Genomic DNA, 23,233 nt, shown 5'->3' on the forward strand with positions numbered 1-23,233 from the left:
TTCTGGGGCCCTGGGGAAAAGTCAAGGATACACCCTCCCCCCTCCCACACACCTCTTCTTTATTCCCATCCAACTTGCTGATTTCAGCCTACCTTCCAGGTTTCCTATGAAGAGTTGGTTGGATGCAAAAGAAAAACAGCTCTTTGCCAGTTTCAGAAAGCCAAACCAGGAAGTGGAGCTGTGGCTCGGCATGCAGAAGGTCTGGTGTCTCCATTTCTAGATAATATGAAAGACCCTAAAAACCTGGAGAGCTGCTGCCAATTTAACTAGACCAGGCTGACATTAACAGAGCAACAGCTTCATCCATTGCTTCTCTTCCCAGCTTTGGAATTCCTTTGTTTACTACTCAAGATAAAGACCAGGAACCAGTTTTCTTGCAGTGAAATCCTACACAAAGTTACGCCAGGCTAAGCTCATTGAAACCAATGGGCTTAGACTGGAGTAACTCTGCTTAGGATTTCACTGTCAGTGTATAATGTTTGCCTTCATACATATTTCTCAAGCATGCTGTAGGCAGAAATATTAGATGATACCAAAAAAAAAGTACTTTACTAATGTGGTGTGAGAGTCAAGTAGTCCCCAAAGAAAGGCGTAGGAACCAAAACCTTTGGGATTGAGTATCCCACCAGCTGAAACGGAAGTGAACAACCCATTATTAAGTCTGCCCTTTTGCTTGTACAGAAATAGAAAAGGAGCAGCTTGGTCAAAGGGGGAAATAAGAAAATGTAGCATTTTATCAATCATCCTCCATTTAATATATTTCACCTTGTATGTGCAAATGAGATGTAGACAACCTCAACTCTGTCAGAACATAAATTGCAATTTTTAAAAAATTCCATGTATGTGAGGGAGAGAGATGTATGTCCTCTTTACGTAAAGGCTGGGGCATAAATGGAGCTGTGGAGAATTGAACACAAAATTGATAGAAGTGTTTTGCTTCTTCAGGTCCATCTGACTTCATTTTTTAGGGACAGGACATTATAAAACCATTGAGAGACAAAGAAATGTCTAGAGTGTCACCATCAAATAGGGTTACCAGGTCCAGGTTGGGGAATTACTGGAGATTTGGGCGGTGGAGCCTGAGAAGGATGGAGTTTGAGGAAGGGAGGGGCCTCAGTGGGGTATAATGCCAGAGAGTTCACCCTTCAGAGCAGCCATATTTTCCCAAGAGAACCGGTCTCTGTTGCCTGGAGATCAGTTGTAATTCCTGAAGATCTCCAGCTACCACCTGGAGGCTGGCAACCCAAATGCACCCTCTCTCTTTTCTCTCTGTCCTCAAATGATTGAGGGCAGGGGACTGGGGGGGGGGGGTTGGAATTTGACTGCTGCCAGCAGCCAAAGTGAAAGCCCATTCGGGGTCCTTTCCCTTTCACAGACGTGTCATTAGGGTTCGGTGAGGCTTTTGGTTATGCAATTCAGACTATCTCTTTGTAGGGTTACCAACCTCCAGGTAGGGCCTGAAGATCTCCCAAAAGGGACCTTCATCCTACACCCATCTGTTCTCCTGAAGGAAATGTCGGCAAGGAAGGGGGGATTCAATGGCATTGCAGTCCTGCTAAGTTCTCTCCCCTCGACAAACTCTACCCTCCCCATATGGTTGCCAACTCTAGGTTGGGAAATTCCTGGAGACCTGTGCGGTGAAGCCCGGGAAGGGAACAGTTGAGGGAGGGGAAAGATCTCAGTCAAGTCTACGCTCCAAAGTAGCCATTTTCTCCAGGGGAACTGATCTCTGTCATTCACAAAGGTAGACTCTCACCTCAGACATAAGAAGTGATTATGCACATCCACAGGTTGAAAAGGTTTCCACCTCCAACTTCCAGGAGATTGGTGGGGGAGGGCGGGCGGGGAAGAGCCTGGGGGTTACCAATCTCCAGGTGGGGCCTGAAGGTCTCCTGGAATTACAGCTGATCTTCAGATGACCGAGATCAGAAAGTGGCTACTTTAGAGGATGGGTTCTACGGCATTACGCTCTGCTAAGGTCCCGTCCTTCCCCAAACCCCGTACTCCCCAGGCCCTGCTTCCAAATCTCCAGGAATTTCCCAACTTGGAGTTGGCAACTCTACCTCTGACAGATCGCACGTCTCTCAGGTTAAGAGGCAGGGCTTTCAGGGTCAAACGACATTTGAGTCCCTGGACCTCCCTCTGTCGAAATTAGTTTTAGGGCTTCTATGTGTTCAGACTTTGAAACAAAGCTGGAAAATTTTTCAATATAAGACATTAAGAAAAACTTTATGAAACGTGCCGTACCATTATGAGAAGGACAACATTGTTTTGCTGCCCCCCATCATCATTTTCATCCTTTGCTCCTTGCAGGCTTGTGATGGAACTTACACTTCTGCCGAAAGGATTCTGGACAAGCGACAACAAACTTCTGCACCATCACTTTCCAGATGCGCTGGCCACCGTTCACACCACTCAAGAAATTGCCAAGGAAACCATATTGGGTCCATGCCTGCTCCAGGATACAAAGCTGGACACTGTCGCTTTCATTGCTCTCAAGTGCTCAGAGAGGAGGAACATTCATTATATCATAAAGGTAGGAGGATGGTCAAGGTGTCCTCAAGATCTCTCCCAGAAATAATGGAGGCACTCTGCTCAGCCTTTGTCCACACTTTGAGCTACTGTTGCCTGGCAACCTGTGGTAGACCAGTAGGGGGAGATGGGAAGGCCGTCAGTGACAACGTGACATCACTTCCAGGGAAAGCCCAGAAGTGACATTATGCCTCTCTAGGAATTGCACAAAATGCCATAGCATTTCTAGTGATTCCTAGAGAGTTGTGATGTCACTTCCCAGGAAAGCCTGGAAGCTGTGTTGATCTAGGAATCACCAAAAACTATGGCTTTACCCATATGATGTCACTTCTGGGTTTTCCCCTGAAGAGAAGTCATTCTGTAGGCTCCATGCCCTTTTTAAATTATATTTTTTCTTACCTCCACTCAGAGCAGTGATGAGTAGACATGGGCACGAACCGCATTACGAACCAAAAAAACCCACGAACCGCCTGATCGTCTGTTCGTGATCCAGCGGTTCGTGAGGGTTTATGGCTAACGAACCAGCGTTCGTTGGAAGCCCGGTTCATTGCATTTGCCCGCGGTTCATGAAGCCAGACAGTCAGGCACCATCAATCAATTCCCTTGGAAATAGAGCTGGGGGAATGCCTGAACTCTGTCTGCACTCCTTCTGTTGCCCTGGAAACCCAAATCGAAGCCCAGCTTACCTTGATCGGCAGGTCTTCCTTCCAACTATGGAGCTGCAAATTGGTTACAATTGGTTACATGGGAGAAGACACCCGGGGGAGGGAGGGGGAAAGGGGGTGTTCTGTAGCCATGGGCACTCCAATCTCATCCTTGCAAACCCTGATAGGCAGTTCTGATGGCCAACCCCTTGTACACTGGGCCAATGTCAACTGGTGGCTCTAATTGTATTGAGTGGGAGTTTCCTGGGGGCCTCGGATTGGAGATGGTATAACTCCAAGATCCCTATTGCAATCTCGACCAAACTTGGGTGCTGGCTGGAGGAGAGCCTGCTAAACACTCCCTGTGAATACGGGCTCTCTAAGTCCAATGGGGGCCGTTCCAACGCCCACGAACCACAAACCGCGAACCGGATCGGTAATGGGAAATGTTCATTATGGTTTGTTTGTTCAGGTTTGGCAGTGGCACCGAACCACGAACCACAGGTTTGTTATTTTGGGGGGTTTGTGCCCATGTCTAGTGATGAGAAACAGGGAGCTGTAGGGGGGGAATCTCCTGGGAACTGGCAACCCCACTTTGAGCAGAGACAATTAGCATGATTATTTTAATATTTGCTGCCCCTCAGACCTGATTCTAATAGCACAACATTAAGCCACTTCATCCTGCTATGAGGTTATGGCTGAACAGTGAGTATATATTTTCTCCTCTGTTGATTTTGATTTCCACACCGCCTGGAAGTTCTGATTATCTAGGAACTCCCTTTTGGCAAGTTTAGTTAAGCTTAAGTTTTGCCTAAGCTCTCCTATGGCAGTTCTGGTTCTGCAAGGCTTATTAACACTTCCTTCCACAGCTCAGGCTAGTGAACTCTTAAAGAACCTGAGCAACGGGGCCAAATGTGTGGCTTGAATGTAGAAATGCTCACATACAGTGTTATGTGCCGTCAAGTCACCTCCGACCTATGGGTACCCTATGAATGAAAGCCCTCCAAAACATCCTATCGTTAACAGACTTGCTCAGATCCTGCAAACTGGAGGACGTGGCTTCTTTTATTGAGTCCAGCCATCTCGTTTTAGGTCTTCCTCTTTTCCTACCGCCTTCCACTTTTCCCAGCATTATTGACTTTTCCAGAGAATCTTGTCTTCTCATGATGTGACCAAAGTATGATAACTTCAGTTTTGTCACTTTAGCTTCTAGGGAGAATTCAGGCTTGATTTTATCTAGTACCCACTTATTTGGTATCCGCAAAGCTCTCCTCCAGCACCACGTTTCAAATGAATCAATTTTGTTCCTGTCAGATTTCTTCTCTGTCTAGCTTTCACATCCATACATAGTAATGGGGAATACCATAGTTTGGATTATCTATTTATCTTAATCTTGGTTCCCCAGAGACATTTTTATCTTTAGGGATCTTATCTAGCTCCCTCACAGCTGCTCTTCCAAGTCTCAATCTCCTCCTGATTTCTTCATTGCAGTCTCCCTGTTGGTTGATGATTGAGCCAAGGAATCGGAAACCTTGAACAATTTCAGTTTTCTCATCATCATTGTCCATGGTATCCACAAACCTCTCCTCCATCACCACATTTGAAATGAATCCATTTTCTTGCTGTCAGCCATCTTACTTGAGACAGGTTTTTTTTGTTTTCAGTGGCTGTTGTATGCGAGAATATATGGCGTTAAGTGGCCTGTATTTGCACATGAGCCTATTAAGTTGCTTCTTCTACAGTGAAAGGACACTGGATGGGTCCCTGTGGGATGCCACGGTGAAGGAATTAGCAGTTGCCTATTGTTGCCCCCTGCCGGGAATTATTGGTCCACAACTCACAGCAGAAGTGTTGCCGGTGTGTCTCCAGTACTGTAACTCAGGCTACAGAAAGGTGTAATGAGATGAGTTTGGGAGCCTTGAATTGTCCTTGAGGCAGAGACTGGGGCTTTTTTTCAGCTGGAACGTGGTGGAACGGCATTCTGGCACCTCTTGAAATTGGTCACATGGTCAGTGGCCCCGCCCCCTGATCTCCAGACAGAGGGGAGGGCAATCTAAACTCCCCTCTGTCTGGAGATCAGGGGGCGGGGCCACCAGCCACGTGACCATTTTCACCAAGGGCGATTTAAACTTTTAAAAACTCCCCCCTTGTTCCAGCTGATCCAAAGTGACATCATTGTGCGGTCCTGGGAGCGTGTGCGTGCGCATGTGGTTCCAGGGGCACCATCTCCCGCCAGGAGTTGCCCCCTGTGCTGGCAACCCACTGAGTTCCACCACCTCTTTTCCCAGAAAAAAAGCCCTGGCTGAGACCATAGACCAGATCCAGTCCATGGGAAAAGAATCTTGGCTGCTGCGATGGTCGTATCCCGCAACACGCCAGTGCTGAGCCAGAGGAGGCCAGTGGAACACCTCTGGAATGCTTTTACTTCTCTCTCAACAGGTAGATGTCACTTCCGTGCCAAGCCTCGGTGGGTTTCCTTGGATGAGGCTGGTCCAGGCGGCTACCAACAAGAAAGAGCAGAACCTAGAAGCGTACTTACACAACGGCCAGTTGTACTATCGGCCCACGAGGACCATATTCAGAAATGAGGAGCTCCTGGTTTGGTATGATGAGGAACTTTCCAGGCTTCTGGGGTTTGGTGAGATTCAGACCAGCAGGCGGACCCAGAGCGGTGAGTGCAGAAAGCCACAACCAGGAGTGCAGCTGTCTGCTGTGGGGTGGCAGAACCGGAAATTCCAGGAAGGGAAATCCCTGAAGATTTGGAGGTGGAGCCAGTGGAGGACATGGCTCCAAGAGGGAAGGGACCGTAGCTGGGTTTAACACCATTGCCCTCCAAAGCAGCCATTTTCTCCAGGGGAAATAATCTCTGTAGTCAGGAGATCAGCTGTCATTCTGGAAGATCTCTAGCTCCCACCTGGAGGTTGGCAAGCCTAGCCTGCTGGGTTGCTTGGGGATCCCTCAGGGGGTGACTACCTGCTTGCACAGGGGGGAGTGAGATTGCTCCCTAATGGGACCCTACCTGGGCTTACCATTTTCCATCTCCTTCTGTCCAGGGCAGGCATTGATCCCCTTTGAAAGCAGGCAGGCAGGTATATGTCTTGAAAGTCAGAAAAATTTGCAGCAGAAAGGAAGGGCTCCATTCTTACCTGAATTCTACTATATAAAAGGCTAACTGTGTTCCAGACAACTCACTTCTTACCCTGTTGCACCTCCAGAGGATGCTGCTGTGGAAGGAAGCCCAGAAGAGGCAGCCAGACCTCCAGAGAGCGAGCCGCGGTGGGAAGCCCAGACTGGGAGCAGGTGTGGAGCAGGAGGCAATGCCTGCCCGCTGCCTTCACCTAGCTGGGATCAGGAGAGGAGCAGGTGGCAATGCCTGCCGTCCACCTTCGTCCAGCTGGGATCAGGAGCAGAGCAGGTGGCAATGCCTGCCCTCCACCTTCGTCCAGCTGGGATCAGGAGCGAAGCAGGTGGCAACGCCTACCCCCTGCCTTGACCCGGCCGGGATGAGGTGCAGAGTAGGAGGCAATGCCCACCCACCCCCTCACCCATCCGGGATCAGGCACAAATTAGGCGGCAATGGCCGCCCTCCCTTTCTAGAGCCCGTTGTATTTTTTGCCACAACGGGCTTTGTTACTAGTAATTGATAATGATCAAATAAGCCTTAATAGGCCTGTTTTCACCAGAGTCTAAACTGGGTGGTGGATGAAGGTGCTCAGCTCTCTGCTCAGTTAAGCCAGGGCTCTGCACTGGTTTTCTTTCCACCCCACCCCCTGCACCAGCACTGCAACAGCAGGCACCTTCCCCAGGCCCTGCAGTGGCCCCTTTGTCGGCACCTCAGCTGCAGGTGCCTCCACAAAGACCCAGCTGATTTCCCCGTCACAGTGGCAGCTACCCCCGGCCAACCCTGGGCAGCGGCCACCAGCCATGCAGCTGACTCATCTGCCTCCTGCAGCAGCTCAGGCAGCCCAACCTCAGCTAGGGCAAGGCAAGCACAGACCCCAGGCCACGGGGGAAGTAGCAGCAGCAGCAAGAGCGAGTCAGGCAGAGGGCAGAGAGCCGAGGAGGAAGGGAAGGGAGAGGCAGCTGGGGGTGTGCTGTCACTTCCTGGCCAGGGGAAGGAGCAAGGAGGTACAACCCCCTTCCTTGCCTGTCTGAAGCCTGAGGACTTCAGGCAGCTAGATAGGGGCATTAGTGAAAGAAAAGTCTCACAGTGGGTTTGTAAGTATGTCCATCTAGCCTGTGTTCTTACCATCTGTGAAGCTGGCAAGATAGCAAGATGCTTAAAAGCCACACTCAAAAGCAGTTGTTGGGAACTGCAAGGACAAAGGTCTTTCCTTATGCTGTCCTATGAATTATCCTCCTGGCTTCTGCCTTGGACGGCTTTGGACAGAGAGAGGACCTGCATATAAAACTCCCAACTTTTCAGCAGAAAAGAGCAAGAGTGCAGTAGCACCTAGAAGACTAACAAAATTTGTGGTAGGGTAGGAGCTTTCGTGAGCCACAGCTCACTTCTTCAGAAGTTGGAAAGATAATTCCAACTTCTTCAGATCTGAAGAAGTGAGCTGTGGTTCACGAAAGCTCCTACCCTACCAGAGATTTTGTTAGTTTTCTAGGTTCTACTGGAGTCTTGCTCTTTTCTACTGCTACAGACAGACTAACATGGATACCCACCTTGATCTATCCCCAACTTTTCAGGCATTCCTTCTAGTTCTTTCCTTGAATATCTACCTACTATCCTATGTGTGGGAACACATTCAGGACAAATTGTGGATTCTACCATGAAGCTCTGGACCAGTTGGCCGTCATTATTGATGTTATTGTTATTGTTTCTTTATTGTTTTTAATAATTATAATTTTTTGGCTCCTGACATTATTTTCATTCACAAGTTCGTGGCATGTCGATTTTTATTCTTGCCATGATCTATCTCTGTTACTGCCATGGCTGAGAGAAAGAGACACCCTTGCTAAATCTGTATTGTGTGGGAGCTTGAATTCAAATGTTCCCCAGTCTCCTGCTAAACACCATCCCAGGACTTCGGTTTGCTGCCCTTAACTCATTGTTGCCTTCCAGTAAAAAGACTGTTGGTTTTTGTAGTTGTAAGTATGAAATGAATTTTAAAAATTTTATATAATGTATACTGTTTATTTATGTTTGATATTAATGATTTTAGGACCTATTATTGCTATTGATAACTGCCTGGATGAAGAATTAATTTTGAAATGGGTTCATTTGCTGGCTTCCCGTTGCAGTTATTATCAGCCTGTCTCAACTACTGGATCCTTATGGAATATTTCTTCTGATGGAATTTGATACTTTTTGAAATATCTTTGGATTTATTGCTTGGACTTTATTGCACCATCTGGAAAGATATCAGTATTTATTATATTTGTAGTACTGTATTATATATACAGGGCTCATTTCGAGGGGGATCACACAGGGACGCAGTTCTGGCAGTTCCCCAAAGAGGTCACATGTCAGGTGGCCCCGCCCACCCCACTCTCGGCCATTTTGGGCCCATTTTGTCCTGGATTGGGGCCGAAACGGCCCAGATCGGGCCTCTGACGGGTGGTGGATCACTCCCCTGTTCAGCAGCGACCCAATCCTGACCATTTTGGGCCCCTTTTGGGCCTTTTTCAGCCCCTTTTGCCATTTTGGGGACAATTTCGACCCTGAATGGCCAGAGTTGAGTCGAAAGCAGCCAGGATAGGTGATGTCAGGGGGTGTGGCATATGCAAATCAGTTATGCTAATGACACATTTCCAGTGATGTCAAGGGGCGTGGCATATGCTAATGAGTTGTGCTAATGAGTTCCTCCAGCTCTTTTTCTACGAAATGACCCTTGTATATATATAATGGTTGTTAAAATATTGGCACTAGCACTTTAAAAAATATTTAATCTGTTTACAGCACTCGGCACTTTCGCTTTGGCTGTTTCAAAGTTTGGATTATTGTTTGATGCTTTGCCTACTATATGTAATCAACACGTTATACATGTACCACTTTACTAAAATTGCTTTATGAATAAGAGTTTTTGACTCATAAAGGAATCTTCTTGATTTGCTTTAGTTAGTTTGTCACAGTTTGTTTTTTCCTTTTTTCCTTCTTAGATATGGCTTGTCCAAACTGCAAGCAAGTCTTTCGGTGGGAGCATTCCTTTCTCTCGCACGCCCGCTTCCTTTGCTTCTTGGAGAAGAGCGCCCAGCTCTGGAGAAACCTGTCTACCCCAAAGATGGTGAAAAGGAGATTAGCAGAACAGCCCACAAACTTCCACAGCTTGGCGAGGGATGTAGAGGTCAAAATGGCTGCTTGGAAAGATGATTCCAGTTGCTTGGCTGGGGAGAGAAGAGTGGATTTTAATGAAACAGAGAGCCACCAAGGTAGGAAAATGGTTTTGTTGGAGAAAACGAATTGCCTACATCAAGAAGAGCATGCTGGGAGCAGGGACGGAGGAATGGGGCAGCAGACGGCAGGGGGACCTCTTTGGAAGTTCCTTACAGGGAAACACGTTTTTGTTAAGAAGAATGCTTTAGAGGAGAAGGATAGTGCGTTCACTGAAGTGAGACGGACAAAAGAGAAGCTGAAACCTGAGGACGTCGATGAGGTGCAACAGAGAGGCGGAGCAGCTCACTCTGGCAAAGGGCAGACCCCAAACCGTCCTGGGCCGAGTTCCCCAGGAAGTGCGTTTTCTTTGGTGTGGCCCACCAGAACGGCAGGGGAGCCAAAGAGCGCTTTCAGAAAGCCAGCCAAGTGCCTGCTGGACAGGAAAGCTGTGACAGCTCCTCGTGACGAAAGCGATCTGGTAAAAGGCCCGGGGAAGCTGTCGGGTTGCATCAACGTTGCTGATGTCATGTGCTACAGCAGCCTTTTGACTTCCAAGGTCTTTGTCAGCGACTTAAGTGGCTCTCACTTGCTGCAGAGCGGCCCTTTCCCGTGTCCCTCAGGACTGTGGCCCCGACTAAATGGAGGACAGGTCTTGACCGTGCCCGCCTCGGGCTCCCGCTCTTCTTCTTTGGCTCTCTTGCCACCCACCTTCGCCTCCTTTGGGCTGGCAGCCCAGAACTGGTGTGCCAAATGCAACCTCTCCTTCCGCATGACGTCTGACCTTGTGTTCCATATGCGCTCCCATCACAAAAAGGAGGGCGCATCTCTTGAGACTCAGAGCAAACGGAGGCGGGAAGAAAACCTGACCTGCCCAGTCTGCCAGGAGTATTTCCGGGAACGGCATCATTTATCTCGCCACATGACTTCCCACAATTAGTTCCGGAGGGGTAGCTGGGTCAAGTCAATTCTAGCAAACTGCAACAGATGACGAGCGCCTTAAAGACGAACAACATTTATTCCAGCATGAATTTTCATGGGTCAGAGCTCGCTTCTACGGAGGCGATGAAGAGAAAGGATTGTCCACATTTATTTAAGGAAAATTGAAGAAGAGGAGGGGGGAAAGGGAAGGGGCAGGAAGAGCTTGGAGTGAATTCTATCATAAATCTTTCATGAGTGATTCTCTTTGTAAAGGATTGGAATGGATTATGTTGTAATGATTGACGAGAGAAGTCAGAGGTTCCAAACACATCAGGTACAAATAAACAAGGTACAATAAGGTGGGATAGATGCACCTGTATTTCTCTTTCCCAGGCTTTGGGTGGCAGGCCTTAACTCCTTTTCAGCACAAAATATGGAGCAACACGGTAAGTATGGCAGCAACAAAACACAATTTCCCGTGCAATAACAATGTCTCCCTATTTTATTTACAGTAATTGCATAATTTAACAGAACTATACCACATGTAACCAGTTCTAGGAAAAATTATTTTGCAGGCGTCATATATGCTCCAAAGTCCATACATAAAGTGTCCAGTGCTTCAAGTGCTCTATTAATATTGCAACAGGTATTAAAGTGCAAATGCTTCCTAGCACCATGTACACATTAATTATTTCATACAAGCTCGCCTTATATTCCAACTGGAGTTGGGTATAGTCCAAGATTTGGTTCCAATAAACTGTGTAGTTCACAGATTACAAGTAGACCTTTGCGTGTATTCTTTAGGTGTACATTGATAATTCTGTGACATCATTATTCTAACGGAAGGTCCAGATCACCATTGTATCCGTTTCCAAACTCTTTCTCAAAGAACACAGTTGTCAAAGTTTCATGCAGCTACCACTCCATATTAGTCATCAGTTTTCCAATGGTGAAAATTGGAAAACTGATGACTAATATGGAGTGGTAGCTGCATGAAACTTTGACAACTGTGTTCTTTGAGAAAGAGTTTGGAAACGGATACAATGGTGATCTGGACCTTCCGTTAGAATAATGATGTCACAGAATTATCAATGTACACCTAAAGAATACACGCAAAGGTCTACTTGTAATCTGTGAACTACACAGTTTATTGGAACCAAATCTTGGACTATACCCAACTCCAGTTGGAATATAAGGCGAGCTTGTATGAAATAATTAATGTGTACATGGTGCTAGGAAGCATTTGCACTTTAATACCTGTTGCAATATTAATAGAGCACTTGAAGCACTGGACACTTTATGTATGGACTTTGGAGCATATATGACGCCTGCAAAATAATTTTTCCTAGAACTGGTTACATGTGGTATAGTTCTGTTAAATTATGCAATTACTGTAAATAAAATAGGGAGACATTGTTATTAACTCCTTTTCAGACAAGGACTCCACTTAAAACAGCTTCTCGGCAACAACAGTGGTCTACCCACAGAGACATAAACCCTAGATGCCAACTTTGTTGCTATATACACTACAGCAACACTGTTGTAGGACCCAATAACAACAACATTTGATTTATATAGTGCTCTTCAGGACAACTAAATACCCACTCAGAGCGGTTTACAAAGTGTGTTATTATTATCCTCACAACAATCACCCTGTGAGGTGGGTGGGTCTGAGAGAGCTCAGAGAGAGCTGTGACTGACCCAAGGTCACCCAGCTGGCTTCAAGCGGAGGAGTGGGAAATCAAACCTGGCTCTCCAGATTAGAGTCCTGCCGCTCTTAACGACTACACCAAACTAGCTCTCAGCTACACCATTGTAAGGCTTATCCTAGGGTCGCCAGTGGGAGCTTCAGAGGTGGGTATATGGAGGGGGCATTATTTATTTAATCATTATTTACTTACATCATTTATACTCCACATTTCTCACTGAGACTTGAGGAGGATTACAAAGTTTAAGTCAGTAAAACCACTGACTTTGACATTCAATGTACAATATTGGATAACAACATACAATATTGGATAACAATATTGTATAACAATACAATATTGTATTGTATTGTATCCAATACAATATTGGAGAACAATATTGTTAACAATATTGGATAACAGACAACATTATGCTGAAATGCTGAAACAAAGCGTACACTTATTAATATGACATATTATTAACACAAAACTATGTAGTAGGAGCATACTAGAAGCAAGATCCAGAGGAGTTAGCCATGTTAGTCTGTAGTTGCAAAATAGTAAAGAGTCCAGTAGCACCTTTTAAGACTAACCAACTTTATTGTAGCATAAGCTTTCGAGAGCCACAGGTCTCTTTGTCAGAGGCTTATGCTACAATAAAGTTGGTTAGTCTTAAAGGTGTTACTGGGCTCTTTACTACTTTACTTGTAGCAACAGGCCATAAAGCACCCCATCGAAAGCAGGGAGCGTTGTTGTCTGTGCTATGATGTCACTTATTTTTCCCAGAAGTGACGTTGTGGTGCACACTACACTGAGGGTTTTTTTTAAAAAAAATCTTTTACTGCTGCTCATAACAGCAGCAGGGCTGCCAGGAGAGGCTCCTACCTCAGTGGGACGCCCGGCGTCCTTAGCTCATCCATTTGCGCATCATCTAATTATGTGACATCATGTGCCACTAGAGTGCTTCTGCTGTCTGAGCTGGAAACTGAGAGAGAAACTATGAGCGCAAACCTAACACAAGAAAGCACAACCATTAGAAATAGGGCTGCCAATCTCCAGGTAGGGCCTGGAGGCCTTCTGGAATGGCAACTGATCTCTCTCCAGGCTACAATCCCCGGGAGGAAATGGAAGCCTGGAAGGGTGGACTCTGTGGCATTGTACCCTGCTGAAGCCCCTCCCAAAGCCCACCAAAGAATTTCCCAATCTGGAGCTGGCAGCCATATTCAGAAATTGGCAGGGGGGCATTTTCATCTCCCTGGACATATCCGTGGCTGATCTGAACACCGTTATTCTGCAAAAAATAATCAAAGAGAGAACACAACATGACCGTGCCGAATTAGAACTCACCAAGCAATCGAATGCTACCTCTTCCCTTAGTCTAAAAATAAACTTGGATTTCTTTACTTTTTCTGATAGCTGACCAGGAGGACCTGTTTACTAATTGGGGCAAGCCCATATCCTTTTCTCTGATGCACTTCGGCCCCAACACCCCTTTACTGCTCTTAATTAATATTCCTTATGCTTCAGACTTGCTTCTTCCTAATTAGTTGTATTTATCCTACTTTGTTTCTTAGCAGCCAATGAGAGGCTGGCCTCTCTCGCCATCCATAATGTTGGTTGTTGTGGGTTTTCCGGGCTGTATTGCCGTGGTCTTGGCATTGTAGTTCCTGACGTTTCGCCAGCAGCTGTGGCTGGCATCTTCAGAGGTGTAGCACCAAAAGACAGAGATCTCTCAGTGTCACAGGGAACTCATAAAAGCAGTGTCTCACTGTCTCACTGTGACACTGAGAGATCTCTGTCTTTTGGTGCTACACCTCTGAAGATGCCAGCCACAGCTGCTGGCGAAACGTCAGGAACTACAATGCCAAGACCACGGCAATACAGCCCGGAAAACCCACAACAACCATCGTTCTCCAGCTGTGAAAGCCTTCGACAATACATCATCCATAATGTGTAACAAACTAATCCCTTGTAGTCCGTTACACAGGAAATCAGACCTGAAAGATTTATTCAGGCCAAGCTTCTCTCTGCTTGATTTCCCCCACCCCAATTCAATAATTTACCTATAAATGTCTGCAGAATGTTTCCTTTCCAATAGGCATCTAAAGGAGCGTGCTGTGACTCGTAATCACGCATGCTGAGAAAAAAGGTTGTTAGTCTTTAGGGTGCTTCTAGACTTCAGTTGTAATTTCCCATAATTAGGCCTACAATTCCGCAGTTGCAGGGGGATATAGGTGTCTGGCTGTTTGAGTACACAGGAGCACATGAAAACGCCTTCTACAAAGTCAGATTGGTCCATCAAGGTCCGTATTATCTACTCAGACTGGCAGCTCTCCAAGGTCTCAGGTAGCAGTCCTTCACATCCCCTGCTACCAGTTCCTTTTTAGGCGGAGATGCTGGGGATTGAACCAGCAACCTTCTGCATGCCAAGCAGATGTTCTACCATTGAGGCATGACTCCTCCTCTTCCACTGGCTTTCCTCTTAAATGAATATCGTCTATTAAGAGGTAGTTATATACAGTCCTAGCCCAAGTGAGCCTGATCTCTTCAGATCTCAAAAGCTAAGCAGGGTCAGCCTTGGTTAGTAATTGGATGGGAGACCTCCAACAAAGACCAGGGTTGCAGAGGCAGGCAATGGCAAACCGCCTCTCGTAGGCTGATTCCACACACATTGGATAATGCACTTTCAATGCACTTTAGCTATCGCTTGGAAGTGGATTTTTTGTTTCACGCTCGAAAAATTCAGTTCCGAATGATCTCTGAAAAGGATTGGAAGTGCATTATCCAATGTGTGTGGAATCAGCTGTAGTCTTTTGTCGTGAAGACCCCAGCAGGGGTCGCCATAAGTCGCCTCTGACTTGAGGGCAGGATTTCATTTTCATACAGAGTCATTTCTAACGTATCAGAACCATAATTGCTGGAGCTCAAGCCTGCTATATAATTCTGGAAACCAAACCCTGTGGACACATTTCTAAAGAAATAAAAAAGTGAAATGAACGGAAGCGGCATTGTTTATTTGTATAGGTTTGCTAAAGAATTGTATGCACTGATGTAAGCAGAAACACCTGTTAGGCATTAACCCAAGGATCAACCTTTGAAAAGGGCTGCACATTTGAGAGACTGAGCAGATGTGGTCATCTTAGAGATGTGGCAGGAGTCCGAACAGCGGGGCATGCGCATTTCCTTTTCCCTGTTGTGTTTCGGCTACCGCAAAACCACTGGGTTATTTGGATGTTTATTATAAAAGTGCTTTCAGTAAGGCTGAAGGTAAATATTAAAGATGGGGCTATGAGAGCAAGAGGAAGGTGACCCAGCATAGTTGCAGAGACACACACATTCCCCAGCACACAGTAAAAGAATAAGACCCTACCAGAATTATCATATGATCCAGATCCTTGGAGCCCTCTTACTCCGCTGTTGTTGGGTCTCTTTGGACCTTTGCAGATGAGCATCCCATAGGGGGAGAGGCCAGGCAGGACTCCGGTTTCTAATGCCAGGCCAACTATCTGCTGAGGTTGCACCCAGCTGCTGTGCTATAGAGTTGCCAACCCTCCTGTTCTAGCCTTATTCCTGCACTGTCGCAAGTGGCTCAGCAGACAGCTGTCCAAACAAGCAGGTTGTCCTTCTCACGGGCAAGCGCTGAGCGGGAGAACTCTGCTTGGCTGTCTGTCATTGTAGCTTGCAAAGGCACCAGAGCCTTGCTGGAACAAGAAAGTTACCAATTGCAGAGAATCACGAAAAGAGAGAGCAATAAAGAACAATGATCGTGACAACCTAACGAAATAAACACTTAGAACAATTGCAAAAATATTCTTATTGTTATTACATAGTTCAATTTGCCGTTCAATATATATCAATACACACAGTCTTCATATACAGACCTATACATGAAGTGCTAATGCAAAGCAATTGATGATACTACCTATAAACAATAGATACTTTTAAAGTCCATTAGTATTCCTTAAGATCACTCAAAAAGTTAACAGGATCAAACTCAAGTCTATTGAATTTGGGTAACAATCCAAACAATCCAGTCTGCCCGTTAGATGGTATAAATTCCATCCAATACCTATACTTGAATTTGATCCTATGAACTTTTTGAGTGATCTTAAGGAATACTAAAGGACTTTAGAAGTATCAACTGTTTATAGGTAGTATCATGATTGCTTTGCACAAGCACTTTATGTATAGGTCTGTTTATGAAGACTGTGTGTATCGATATATATTGAATGGCAAATGGAACTACGTAATAATAAGAATATTTTTGCAATTGTTCTAAGTGTTTATTTCGTTAGGTTGTCACGATTATTGTTCTTTATTGCTAGAACAAGAAAGTTGGCAGCTCCATTCATCTGACTTGCTTTCAGCGTCCCTGATGTTGCCCCATAAACATATGAAAGGCTATACAGAATGCAGGAACCTGCACACATCTGTTGGTAAGAAAGAGCCAAGGCGTGCCGTTTATAAATGAGAGTAGGGTCCAGCCTCGTTTGAAACGCGCGGTTTGAATCCTGTATGCATCCAAACAGGCCCTGAATGTAACATAAACTATAAACAAATCCGGTGTACAGGAACGACAAGGTTCCACAATCTCTTGAGAAACTTCTTGAATATTTTTTAGTATTTTAAAGTGCAAAGTGCTGATAAAGTGCATACAATAAATAATACAATTAAGAACAATCAACATGCAAATTTCCAATACCCGTTTCGTAATTCCAACTTCCTCGACCAACTGACCCATGAGCTTAAGAAAATTTTGGTGACCAGTGAGTATTGCAATTTTGATTTTTTTAAAAATTTGTATAATTTGTAATTTTTTTAACAAAAACACTTGTACAAATCTCTTTACAGTCCAATAGATATTATTGCCTATGAGGAAGTTGGAATTACGAAATGGGTATTGGAAATTTGCTGGCTAAAACCCGTAGACTGACGAAATGCTCAGCTACAGCATCTACGCTGGACTATTGGATTTGGAGGCCACTTCTTTGGCAATTGTGCAATATACTGGGAATTTTCTCCCTTACATGCTCATGGACTGTTGAACTTTACCAGTTGGACTTACATGTTTATGATTGCACTTTACCAGTTGGATTGGTTTGCATGTTGATTGTTCTTAATTGTATTATTTACTGTATGCACTATATTAGCATTTTGCACTTTAAAATACTAAAAAATATTCAAAACGTTTCTCAAGAGATTGTGGAACCTTGCCGTTCCTGTACACCGGTATTGTTTATAGTTTCTGGACTCATATCCGGTGGTCCCTGATCGTAGTTTAACTGAATGTAACATGACAATTACCCAGTGCAGGTAGAAAGAAAGAAAAATCAAGCATGCGCTTTAAGGATTGTTCATGTGTTCACTGTAACTTGTGAACAGGGCTTCAGACACAACGGGCTCCATTCCCACCCTCTGCTTTTTACCCCAGTGGTCTTCTGCATGTATCTCACATGGGAAGGGGGCTTAGGGGGTGGCTCCATAGATTTACAGGGGAAGGACCTCTGCACCCACACGTCCCCAGATAATAGTTGGCTTTTGATCAGCCAAGCTGCTTGCATGGGGGGTGGGAATAGAGAAGGCTGCTGGGGCAATCGCGTGGGGTGCTTGCTTGCCAAAGTGGTGGCTGTGTAGGGCAACCAATCAGCATGAGTGGCCAAGCCCTGCATGATTATGTGGCAAAGCTGCGCTCAAGACTCCATCCAGCCTGCCTGTATAGCTCAAGAGAGCCTGATCTCGTCAGATCTCAGAAGCTAAGCAGGGTCAGCCTTGGCTAGTAACTGGATGGGAGACTTCCAATGAAGACCAGGGTTGTGGCAAACCACCTCTGATAGTCTCTTGCCATGAAAACCCCACCAGGGGTTGCCATAAGTCAGCTATGACTTGAGGGCACTTTCCTCCACCACCACATCTAAAGAGTACTAAACAAATGTAAAATTAGTGGCTTCTTAATTGTGAATTGGAATCCACAAAGTTAGTAACTGGACATACGATAAGAATATGGCTTTGAGCACCCTGACCTGGATAGTCCAGGTGAGCCTGATCTCATCTCAGAAACTAAGCAGGGTCGGCCTTGGTTAGTAATTGGATGGGAGACCTCCAACGAAGACCAGAGTTGCAGAGGCAGGGAATGGCAAACCACCTCTGTTCGTCTCTCGCCATGAAAGCCCCACCAGGGGTCGCCATAAGTCAGCTATGACTTGAGGGCACTCTTCATTTCATTATGGGTGGCAGTGCCATTAATTGAACTGTATTAACAACTTTAGACAAACAAAATGTAGCAGAGATCATGACAACGTACACAATTTAAATGCAAGTAAGTTACTAGTCCTTACAGAACTTATAGTTCTGTATTTAATTTTTAATAGTTATTTAATTTTTCTATGATTTGATTCTTCCAGATGTGTGAGAACGGTTCTACTCCAACTTTGAGTATATTGTACAGTGTCCTTGGAAGCACTACTAGACCATCAAAGACCAGAAAAAAGAACATAGGTCTAGAATCAAAAATAAAGTAGTGGACGCCCCCCTAGTTAATACAGTTCAATTAACGGCTGCTAAAGACTTCAGCTACTATACAATTGCCAATTTGCCTCCCGGGGTTTCCCCCTCCTTTTTACATTTCACCACCTGGAAGTTGGCGACCCTAGCTTGGGTCAAGGGCTTTCACATCACCTATGATCTGAGCCATTTGGCTGCAACGGCCAAGGGCTGAACCAGGAACGTTCTGCATGCCAAATTGACAGCCTCTAGTTCAGAGGTGTTGGGTCTTGCAAGAGTCATGCCTTCTCTCATGAAAGGGTTAAGTGGAAGTTTCTGCAAACTAATGATAGCAAGATCAAGATGGGTAGCCGTGTTAGTCTGCAGCAGTAGAAAAGAGCTAGAGCCCAGTAACACCTATAAGACTAACCAAATTCGTGGTAGGGTATGAGCTTTCGTGAGCCACAGCTTGCTTCTTCAGATACCTGTGGCTCATGAAAGCTCATACCCTACCACAAATTTGGTTAGTCTTATAGGTGCGACTGGACTCTTGCTCTTTTCTAATGATAGCAAGTTTAGCGTAGGGGTGTGCAGTAGGTGTGGAGTAGACTCTTCTCACCAAAAAGGGGGAGGTTTAATTCTTAATGGGGTAACCTTAAGATTGACTATTGGCTTATCAATATTTTGGAGATAGTTCATGCTATCTCCAAAAGAAAGAGAGAAAGAAGAGAGGGAACAAAGAAACAAGATGGAGCATATTAGAGTTAGTTAAACTGGTTGTTTTTTTCATATTAGTAAAGAGTCCAGTAGCACCTTTAAGACTAGGTAAAGGTAAAGGTAGTCCCCTGTGCAAGCACTGAGTCATTACTGACCCATGGGGGGGATGTCACATCACAACGTTTTCATGGCAGACTTTTTACGGGGTGGTTTGCCATTGCCTTCCCCAGTCATCTACACTTTACCCCCAGGAAACTGGGTACTCATTTTACCGACCTTGGAAGGATGGAAGGCTGAGTCAACCTTGAGCCGGCTACATGAACCCAGCTTCCACTGGGATCGAACTCAGGTCGTGAGCAGAGCTTGGGCTGCAGCACTGCCGCTTACCACTCTGCACTACATGGCTCTTCACTTTTAAAATTAACCAACTTTATTGTAGCATGAGCTTTCAAGAACCACAGCTCTCTTCATTTTTTCCCGTGTAACACTTTCCCCCTAATTTTTGAAGTAAACCTTCTTTTTCTTAGAAGTTGAGCACACATGTATCTGATGCTGCGTTATTCTGCCGTACTTTATTTATTTAAAAATCCAACAAGAGGGCATTATGCATCGAGGAACTGGGTAATGGTCAGTCCAATCAGTTTGAGGTCTAGCATATACTGAAGTGTTTTCAATAGTCAACCAATATCCAGGACTGAGAGCAGAGGAGAGCGGCCAACTGCCTTTGAAAACCTACTTGTACTTTATTCTAACCTTTTACTTTCCAGCTTCAATCCTTAAATCTTACCTCTGACAGAACCAGCACTGCTACAGTTTAGAGTAGCAGTGTGATGCAATGGTTAAAGTGCTGTGCAATTATCTGGGAGAGCCAGGTTCGAGTCCCCACTCTGCCATCGAAGCTTGCTGGGTGACCTTGGACCAGTGAGATGCACTCAGCCAGTCACACACACTCAGAGCTAACCTACAGGAGACGAATTATACAAGAACAAGCATGTGAAGGGAGTCGCAATGTTAGCCGAGAAGCTGAGTTTTAAAAGAGATCGGAAGGCTTTGTCAATTTCCTCTCTCTACAGAGCCAGCAAAGATCCCTCCTCAGAGGGTTTATTTCCTCTTCCCCTCCTAGAAGGGGAGGTGAAACTGACAGACCCTTCAGGAGGCAAAGAGGAAATTAGCAAACCCTCTGAGCAGCTCTCCCTGGCTCTGCAGAGAGCGGAAATTGACAAAGCCTTCCGATCTCTTTAAAAACTGACCTTCCCAGATAACGTTGCGACTCCTTTCATGTGCTTGTCCTCGTGTAATTCGTCTCTTGTAGCATAGCTCTCAGCTATGTGGGTTATTGCGGGGATAAAATGGAGGCGAGGAGACAGATATAAGTCACTTTGGTTCACCCATTGGCGAGAAAATCAGTGTATACATGAAATAGGTAAAGAGATATACTGTTCTGCTATCTAAGGTTATCATACTTTGGTTCCATCATGAGAAGACAAGATTCTCTGGAAAAGTCAATAATGCTAGGAAAAGTGGAAGGCAGTAGGAAAAGAGGAAGACCTAAAACGAGATGTCTGGACCCAATCAAAGAAGCCACGTCCTCCAGTTGGCAAGATCTGAGTGAGTCTGCTAATGATAGGAGGTTTTGGAGGTCTTTCATTCATAGGGTCTCCATAGGTTGGAGGCGATTTGGCAGCACAACACGTTATTCTGCCAATTGTCACTTTCATATCTTGCTTAGGATATGGAATCTGGCCAGTGAGATTCAGATTAGGGGAAGGGGCCGTGGCTCAGCGGTAGAGTATTTGCTTGGCATGCAGAAGGTCTCAAGTTCAATCCCTGGCATCTCCAGATAAAAGGTTCAGGTAGTAAGTGACGTGAAAGATCTCTGCTTGGACAGCCACTGCCAGTCTGAGTAGACAATACTGACCTTGATGGACCAATGGTCCGACTGACTATAAGGACTATAAGTTAAATTAACCAAATAACACCGTGCTGTGTTATCTGCCTGTTCAGGGCTTTTTTTCTGGGAAAAGAGGTGGTGGAACTCAGTGGGTTGCCCTCGGAGAAAATGGTCACATGGCCGGTGGCCCCACCCCCTGATCTCCAGGCAGCGGCGAGTTGAGATTGCCCGGGCAACCTAAACTCCCCTCTGTCTGGAGATCAGGGGGCGGGGCCACCAGCCATGTGACCATTTTCAAGAGGTTCCGGAACTCCGTTCCACCGCATTCCAGCTGAAAAAAAGCCCTGGTTATATCCAATTATCAAGTACTGTTGCAAGTAAACTTTGTATTGTTAATTCCCAGTTCACAGCATCGGTGTTATTTGGTTAATTTCACATTCACATCGTGGCCCAGTTGTATTCTATTCCCTGGAGAAAGTGGCTGCTTTGGAGGGTGGACTTTATGGCCTTATGGCCTGCTGAGTCCTTCCCCTTCCCAAATCCTTCCCTCCCCAGGCTCCACCCCCAGCTGTCCAAGAATTTCGTAACCCGGAGTTGGTGAATCAGGGATCAGCGTTCATTTCTGTTTGATTAGGATATCGATTAAGTATGTTGTCTCGGTTCCAGTTCACCTCCTTTTTCTTCTGGTCATGGATTATTTCTTAATTTCTCTTATTCTATTTTACACCGTTTATAAACAACTGATACGAACAGTTGCCAACCTCCAGTTGGGGTGTGGCGTTCTTCCACAGCTACCATTGATCTCCATGCTGCAGTGATCAGTTCCCCTGGAGGAAATGGATGCTTCAAAGCGTGGACCCTGTGGCATTATACCCCACGGAGGTCCATCCCTAAGCCCCACCCTCACCAGGCTCCACGTCCAAATCTCCAGGAATTTCCCAACCCAGAGCTGGCAACCCTACCCACAGACAACCTTGGAGTTAGCAGGAGGCACCGGAGAACCAAGAAGCATTCTACCCTTGCAGAAAATTTTTTTGTGTTAGGGTGGGTGGGCAGAACAATCTCCAATACAAAGAATGGGCCAGCCCCAAGAGCTCATACGTGCAGTTCCTTTCTGATGCCAGGGGGTCCCAGCAGTAACAGCAGGGCTTTTTTTCCACAGGAACGTGGTGGAACAGAGTTCCGGCACCTCTTGAAAATGGTCACATGGTTGGTGGCCCCGCCTCTTGATCTCCAGACAGAGGGGAGTTTAGATTGCCCTCAGAGGGCAATCTCAACTCCCCTCTGTCTGGAGATCAGGGCGCGGGGCCACCAACCATGTGACCATTTTCTCCGAGGGCAACCCACTGAGTTCCAACACCTCTTTTCCCAGAAAAAAAGCCCTGAGTAACAGCCAGTCCCTTGGCTGGGTAAAGGTTACCGTTTGGCCTGCTGCTGTTTGCTTCCTGCTCAGGGAGGCCAAAAATGGGGTGGGGGGACTGGTCTGGGAGGACATGCATTCCCTAGCTGAGATCTTCCAAGCCTAATTCCCCCCTCCCCTGAGCAGCCTTCATAGTGTAAAGTGGGGCGGGGTGGGGGGACTTGGGCTTGAAGGATGCATTGTCTCTAATTCCAACAGAAAAGACTCTACCGTAAACCTAACTAAGCAAAAAAACACTCAAAATAACAAACTTTTTCTCAAAATCAATTTTTGTATTAATTTATATAGAAAAATTTATAATTTGCACCAAGTGCTAGCATGTAATAAATTGCCTTATGCAGTTAATCGCCCTCTACTATTTTAGCCTATCCGAAAAAGTTTGTTATGATGGTTGTTGTGGGTTTTCCGGGCTGTATTGCCGTGGTCTTGGCATTGTCGTTCCTGACGTTTCGCCAGCAGCTGTGGCTGGCATCTTCAGAGGTGTAGCACCAAAAGACAGAGATCTCTCAGTGTCTTTTGGTGCTACACCTCTGAAGATGCCAGCCACAGCTGCTGGCGAAACGTCAGGAACGACAATGCCAAGACCACGGCAATACAGCCTGGAAAACCCACAACAACCATCGT

The 23,233-nt window shown here is 45.8% G+C and overlaps 1 protein-coding gene across 1 annotated transcript; it reads left to right on the plus strand.

The window, feature by feature from the left end:
* Positions 1-9,406: 9,406 nt before the first annotated feature.
* ZNF488 (zinc finger protein 488) lies at positions 9,407-10,630 on the plus strand. The gene has a single exon (XM_054982314.1). It carries the CDS (start codon positions 9,407-9,409, stop codon positions 10,433-10,435), a length of 1,029 nt encoding a protein of 342 aa, XP_054838289.1. The 3' UTR covers positions 10,436-10,630.
* The last annotated feature ends 12,603 nt before the right edge of the window (positions 10,631-23,233 follow it).

Source organism: Eublepharis macularius, chromosome 6 (assembly GCF_028583425.1).
Source record: "Eublepharis macularius isolate TG4126 chromosome 6, MPM_Emac_v1.0, whole genome shotgun sequence".
Taxonomy (NCBI): domain Eukaryota; kingdom Metazoa; phylum Chordata; class Lepidosauria; order Squamata; family Eublepharidae; genus Eublepharis; species Eublepharis macularius.